Source organism: Phaethon lepturus, unplaced genomic scaffold (assembly GCF_000687285.1).
Source record: "Phaethon lepturus isolate BGI_N335 unplaced genomic scaffold, ASM68728v1 scaffold2285, whole genome shotgun sequence".
Taxonomy (NCBI): Eukaryota; Metazoa; Chordata; class Aves; order Phaethontiformes; family Phaethontidae; genus Phaethon; species Phaethon lepturus.
The window spans coordinates 67,041-74,793 of record NW_010541066.1 but is presented as its reverse complement, the minus strand read 5'-3'; the positions used below and the strand labels follow the sequence as shown (position 1 = coordinate 74,793).

Sequence of the window (7,753 nt, the reverse complement as noted above, 5' to 3'; positions counted from 1 at the left end):
TCGGAAGAGAGTGAGATAATATGATCACAGACGCCAGAGAGAGTTTTACACTAGGAAAGAAAAAAGAAAATAAAATGTCACAAGAAGCAAACCATTGCTAACTATTTGCATATCAACCTACAACTTAAACCATGGCACTTTTAAAATACATATTAAATCACATTGCTGAATCTACAAGGCAGAGGGAATGAAGGAGGACGGGAAAAGGCCTCAGAGAAGCAGCACAATAAAAAAATCCGTTTTCTATGATGACCCTGTGACACGGCGTCAGGCCAGGGAAGAACAAGAGGCAAGCACTTTTGCATCCGAGTAGAGAGAAAAAGGGACTGCACAAGCTGCTCCCGTGCACTCTCAGGGTTAGGTGCCCTGCCTCTGAGCTGTGCTCAGGCACGCAGGGAGCACGTGGTGAGCTCCAACCCCCTTCTCTGCCCACATCTTTTGCAATGACATTAAGCGCCCTCAAACCTCACTAATTTCCATTGAATGCGCAGATGTTCAGCACAGATGAAAATCAGGCTCTTAATGATGATGGGTAACTCCCATTAACTCTGAAGTTTATTCTATAGTAATAAAACATGCTAATTGACTTTGGACTGAGTTTCTCATGTTCTACTGCTGCCAAGCATAATTTACTACTGCAGGCATGAAGATTACAATAAATAACCACTTCACGATGGGATAATTCTTAAACCTGTTATCCCTGGCAGCCTCTTCACAGCAAGATAGAAGTAAATAAGTTTCTAAAAAGGCTGGGACTGTGACAGAGTACTGTGTATCTCCTCATCTCTCACTTCCTGAACTCCCTCTTCTCAGAAGCAGGGAAGCTGTGATTTTTTCCTATCATTCTCTCATATTTCTGTAAGCAAATGATTTTTGAGAGTTTCCATGTTTTCCGTGAAAGTCAGCAAGTAAAACTGATTTCTCGGTTCAGGTTTCCAAACACGTGTTTTGTCAGCAAATTCAGGGATTAGGGACATTCTTCTGGTCCCAAAACTCTGGGTACCTCCAAAACCAATTAAGAACCAGCTTAACTGCTCTCAAATTCAAAAGATAAAAGCTAACCAGCCTCCTCAAATGACTGAAACACAACCGCACATGACTGATGCACCAAACACTCTTCCAAGACTGCAGAAGATACTTCTTAAGTTAAAAAATAGCTACAATAATGCTATGGAAAAATAACATAAAACTGGATATAACCTCCTTGCCAAATCACCATTGTAATTCCAAATGCTAAACTACAAGTATCTTACATTAAAAAGAAACGTAAAAAACTTAAGTGATAGAAGCAAAAAAAAAAGTAATCCAGTAACAGTGACATTTTAATCCTGTTACAGACCATTACCTTGGAATTTTCTCCTTTTTAAATTATTTACAAACAGTTGGAAGTTTAGGTTTGTATAGAGATGGCTTATTTTATTCAACAATAATGTTTCAGAATAAATAGAGAAATCAGAATCAAATGCAAAATATAATAAAATTTGTATTACCAACATGACCTTCTTCCAGAGATATTAGTTTCAAGCATAGACACCCCCCCCTTCTGCTTTATCTGTATTTCACAATGCAGAATCATCACTGAAAATAGAAAGTCAAATAATACATAAAATGGGGTTAAGAATGCTTTGTGCATTACCTGAATTAGGAAGAAGTGAAAAAGTGAACTTTATTGCAAAATTGTTTTTATGGCTTTTTGAATACATGAAAATTGCTTTGAGCTCACATTTGAAAGAGGTAAAAATGATACAAAATTTCATAATAAAAATAAAAGCTTAAATTTCCTGTTTTGGGGGGTTTTTGAATACAGTGCTGGAATGTTATTTGTATTTCCATCTCTTGTAACTGCACTGAGAATTATTCAAAAATTATTTTAAGAAAATTACAGAACACTCAGCTCTCCACATGCAAAGTGAAGAGACCTACATTATAAATCATTCTCTGGTGATGAAAACGGAATTTTTGATATATCTTTAGATTTGTATTCACCCACCTACTCTTCCTATTAATCTCTTCTAAAACTACTAAATTTATGGGGTCCTTAGCAGTTTCAGAGAAACTTCTATTTACAGTAAATTGATGCATGATTTTTTTTTTCTCCTATTCCCAACTGTTGCATTGCAGAGAAATGCCAAAATGCACAGAAAAAGTGTTTCTACCACCTAGCACAAGGTATGCCATTTCAAGTTCACAGATGTGGCTCCTCATTAAAAAAAATCCTCAACTGTCTTGACAAATGATGGGAAAAGGAGAGGAATGAGGCAAGTCCAGAATGTGGCACGGAACAGAAGCCTAAGCTGAGATACATTAAATAGCTCCCTGAAGCAGCTGCTCTCCCTCTGCCTCTCCATGAGAGGGGCACAGACAGTCTATACAGTAGACCTATGGAGATCAGCATTCCAATATGGTTATGTTGGTTGCAACCCTAAAACAAGGTGGTGTGAATATTCCCCAAGAGGAGCTCTGGGAATACTGGATGCCAAAATCACCAAGTTATGATGATAAAAAAATATGCCATATGCTTCTATGCATTTCTAAAAGATTATTCTCTTTCACGTCTTGTGGCTTTCTTTCCATCCTAGATATTCATACTGCCATCCAACAGCACAGTGCCATGCCCATTCTAAGCACAATAAATGAGCCACACCAAAGTCCCTAGAGAAGACCCTATGATTAGAGGATGCTTTCAGATTAAGGCTTCAAATTCTATGACCTTTCCAAAATGTAAACACCCATTCAACATGTGGGGATGCATACGTAACTGTCATCTTAGAAAAATGGTATTTAGGAGCAAAACTCTGTTGCATTACTATAAAATCTTTTCCACTTCATGAGTACCCAGATCTCAACAGAGTGAAGACAAAAGCTAAAGACAGAGAACTTTTAAGGCTCCGTTAAATGATATCATCAGGTTTATTACCATATATTAGTATCAGAGGTGACTGGAAACAGCAAAAGAAAACAGAAGGTACAGAAAACTGAACACAAAAGTTCTTGAATTACTCCTCTCAGTTTCTGACCAACAGCTCTTTTTCTTCTAATAGAGCACTTGCAGACTTGAGTGATTCAGTAAGACAACATGCCATTAACTAACTGCACCCATAAAGAGAGTTTCTTGGGAAATAGCGACTCCAGATAATGGGACCTAATCACAACATTGTCTGCTTAGTAATTATGGAATAGTTCTGTCCAGCAAACTCATTTCATTACAATATGTTTTGCTTTGCTTGTGAGAACTGTCCTTTCCTTTGGAGGGGAAAGGATGCTTGCTGTAAGAGGATCTTGAATTTAAGACTCACTGCTATTGCATAGCAAACTGGCATATTCATGTTGCTCAGACTTCCAAAGAATGACTAGCTAATTTGTTTTTAATTAAACTGCTCATCAAATTTCCAAATACTATGCATTTTATTTTGGTTTTGTTGTTCCAGAATAATTTCAAGACCTTGGGAACAAAAAGCAATTTTTTTAGAAGATGGCTTAGGTTCTACCCAACCATCCAAAGCTTTCAGCTGCTACAAGAAAACATCTAATAACTCCTTTAGTTTTCTTCTGAAAGTATAAGCCTGTTTGTGTTACAATGCTTCCAGAATCTTACACACTTCCCTTAACTATTGTACTTTTAAATGATTTGGGTTAAATACTCTTTGGTTAAAGAGATGGACTGTAAGTAAGATCAAGTGTCTATCAGGCTTGTGTGAAAGGCAAATCTTCATGAACTCCGAGCTTGCCCAGAGCCAGGACAGCAAGGGGCACACTTGGAATCCTCTCCCCACTGCAAAGACAGGGTACCTGGGCTCTCACTGGAAACACCCAGAGGCTGACACAGGCAAAATAATGCATTCTTCTTTGCCTTTGCTCTCAGAAACATCTCATTCACAGTTTGTGGGTTGGAAAACATTTTGTGTGTGTGTGCGTGTGTGTGTGTTTATTTGTTTGTATGGGAGAAGGAGGAGGAGGGAAATTCAGCCCCAGGCCTCTTTATGGAAAAAGGCCTTGGACCTATTCAGTGGATCAGGACCTCCCATGGAAAAGATGCTGCCACATGGCACTGGATCAATGTTAATTTAATGGAGGCAACATGCTGTTGTATTTAGAAAGTAAACCCAAGTAAGCCACCTTTGACTTTTCTATGCTTCTCTTCCTAAACAGTTCACACTGTGGCTCATCACGTTCATTCCAGATTCAAGCAGCAGCCCTGTCTAAATCTAAGGGTATGTTTGATGCTACTTTACTTCTAGCTTGACTGAACTTTCCCTAAGCTCCCCAGATTTCACTGGAACTTTCACCTTGACAGATGCAAAGCCAATTTAACAAATTATGTAGATGTGAGGAATACATTTTTATTATTACTATTTATTAATAAAAAGTTTTAAAATTATCATTTTATTTGATGGAAAGTAATGGACTGACATAATACTTTGCATGTAGGCTCCTCAATTAATTTGAGTGGAAGAAAAGCACACAAACAGTGCACTTTTGCTACTCATTTTGTTCCTAACAATTCATGAACGAATTATCTTTCAGCATAACTACTCAGCACAGCTGTATTATAGATGTGTATTCTAGTTCATTAAAATCGGGTGACAGTACAACCTGTGCAGTCCCTTGACCTTGCTTTTTGTAATGGCAAAACCAGCTTTCAGAAGAATCTGAATTACTCTTTTTCCCTTCTCAAACTCTTCTTCTGCCTTGTTGCCCCACATGATGATATCATCAATGTATTGTAGATGTTCAGGGGCACCATCCTGTTCCAGTGCAGTTTGGATCAGTCCATGACAAACAGTAGGGCTGTGCTTCCACCCCTGGGGCAGTCAATTCCAGTCAATTCCTCCACATGAAAGCAAACTGTGGCCTGCACTCTGCTGCCAAAGGAATTGAAAAAAATGCATTGGCAATGTCAATTGTAGCCTACTACTTGGTTGCCTTTGACTCCAGTTCAGATTGGAGCTCTAACATGTCTGGTACCGCAACACTCAGTGGTGGCATCACTTCAATTCAGGCCATGACAGACTACTGGTAACCTCCACACTCCGTCAGACTTTTGCACTGGCCATATGGGACTATTAAAAGGTGAGCGAGTCTTACTGATCACTCCTTGGTTCTCCAGTTGATGAATCAGCTCATGGATGGGAGACACAGAGTCTTGGTCTCTGCGATATTGCCACCGGTGCACCGTCCTGGTAGCAATTGGCATCTGCTGTTCTTCAACTCGCAGCAATCCCACAATGAAGGGTTCTTCAGAGAGGCCAGGCAGGTTTTATAGCTGCTTGATCTTCTCTGTGTTCACAGTGGCTACATCAAAAGCCCATTGGTACTCTTTTGGGTCCTTGAAGTACCCTCTCCTGAGGTAGTCTATGCCAAGGACACAAAGGGCCTCTGGGCCGGTCACAATGGGGTGCTTTTCCCACTTATCCCTCATTAAGCTGACCTCAACCTCCAATACAAACAATTCTTGGCATCCCCTTGTCACTCCAGAGACTGAGATGGGTTCTGTGCCCCTATACCCTGATGGCACCTGACTACACTGTGCACCCGTGTCTACCAAAGCCTTATGCTTGTGTGGGTCTGATGTGCCAGGCCATCAAATCCACGCAGTCCAGTATACCAGGTCATCCCTTTCCTCTTCCCGTCCAAAGGCAGGGGACCCTCTATTCCCGTTCCTGGTCAGAGTATTCACTGTCTGATCCTTGCAGTACCAGACCAGAAGTGCCCTCACCGGGACCAAGGCAGGTGATCTCAGTTCTTCTGTGTCTGGGAGATCGCTGATTGCCTTCCTGTGTCTCTACAGCAATGAAGCGGACAGACTTCTTAGGTCGTCCCATCTTAAAAGCTGTCTTCCCTCTCGGTTCACGTGCACGGGCTTCCAGCTTAAAGGTGGGTTCACTATCCCACTTCTTCATATCGTCCCCCGGTCATGCAGGAAGAACCAGAGTGCGCCATGCAGCATGAGCCTGGGGCTCCCCTTCCCTCTGACCAGGCCAGGAGAATATTGATTTCTTGGGGTGCCCCTGACAGTGAAGGTGCTGGCCCATAGGGATGAAGAGATACAGAGATTTTCTTCAATGCTATGGAGCCAAGAAGACACTGTCTCCACAGTTCATGTATGCATATCTCGGCAACACATTGCTGCCAAGCTGTTAGAATAGGACACTGGGGCACTGTGAATCACCTTCCTCCATATGGCCCATGTGCACAGGACATCCACTGGATCTTTGGAGACCTCATCATTATCTGGATCACTGTAGATGACTTCCAGAACTGCTAATTCTCTCAGGTACTGGATGCCTTCATCTGCAGTAGTCCACTTTCCCAGGGAGTTCACAAGATCTTCCTTGTGATCGTGCCCCCACTCTTGAGAGGAGCCATCTCCAGAGGCTGCACATCGCTGCCTCTTTTCCAATTCCTCTCTCAATTCCCCAGTTTCTAGAAAGGGATCCCAGCTGGTGGGCTCCCTTACATTCCAATTGCTGACTGCTGGCCCTGTTATTCCAACATCGGAGCAGCCAGGTAGCAACGCTCTCACCTGGCTGGCAGCTGTAATCTTTCTCTATGTCTTGAAGTTCTGATGAGGCCAGGGACTGGGCAATTTCCACCTCCTGTCTGAATTCTCTCCTTCCTCCAATTTCTTTGTCGAAGGACCAGCTTCTTGATCAAACCATTCCTCTTCTTCCTCCTCCCTTACTAAGCGATGATATGGACCCATTGTTTTCTTTGTCCACTGTTTCTTTTTCACTACTTGAGCAATTACTCTAGTTGTTGTTTGGGTCCCTGCCTCAAACACAGTCCTCAGAGTACTGAACCGTGGCTCAACAGGCCCCAGTAGAGTGCTAGAATCTGCTAATTTTCATTGGGGTAGGCAAGGCACCCTTCTATCAGGTGGTGTGTCAGTTTGCCAGGGTTGCTTGCCTGCTCAGATGTAAAGTCCCAGGCTATGGGAGGTGATAACCATCCAAGAAACCTGCCCAAATCCTTCCACACACCCTGCCATCCAGGGAATCCAAGAAACCTGCCTAAATCCTTCCGCACACCCTGCCATCCAGGGACCAGCCACATCAGGGCACATTTCAGTATCACCTCACCCAAAAGTTGTGTTCTCTTACACCAGGATGACACCAGGTTCCACAAACCCCATAATATGCTGTTAATTAGTAGTATTAAACAGCTCACTTAAGGGTGAACAAGGACCTCAGGAAGCTGCATAATAAAACCACCCACATCAATCCCGGGTAGGAAGAGAGAGATGTATTCCCTCATCCTCTCCACAAGATAGCTCCCCCAGCACAGTAAGGCCAGGGCAAAACATGTAGCCATGATTTGTATTAACATGTTCCTAAGCTCAGCAAAATAGAGATAAGCAGTGCAGCCAACAATCTCCATGACCCGCACAGGAGCTTGCCACTTAATAACTACTATAGCTGTAAGCATGCTTAATACAAAACTGCTATTGCCTTAAGCCTCACATTGGGTACCAAAGAAGGACTGTGGTGGCTTGACCCTGGAAAATATAACAAAAGGCTCATGAGTCAAGATTAAAGACAGGGAGAGATCACCTACCATCACAGGCAAAACAGACTTTGGGGAAATTTGTTTAATTTATTACCAATCAAATCAGAGTATGATAAAAGGAAATAAAAAAAAAAAATCTTAAAAACACTGTCCCCCCACCCTTTCTTTCTTCTCAGGCTTAACTTTACTCCTGATTTTCTCTACCTCCTCCCCACCCTCCAGTGGTACAGGGGGACGGGGAGTGGGG

At 42.2% G+C, this 7,753-nt stretch overlaps 1 protein-coding gene across 1 annotated transcript in view; it reads right to left on the bottom strand.

Annotated features, from left to right (window-relative positions):
- The window catches only part of CNKSR2 (connector enhancer of kinase suppressor of Ras 2), a gene marked incomplete at its 3' end in the record, with an annotated part of 154,511 nt that overhangs the window by 92,011 nt on the left and 54,747 nt on the right, over nt 1-7,753 (bottom strand). The window contains 1 exon segment of the mRNA XM_010287613.1: nt 3-50. Within this exon segment, the coding sequence (XP_010285915.1) occupies nt 3-50 (48 nt within the window).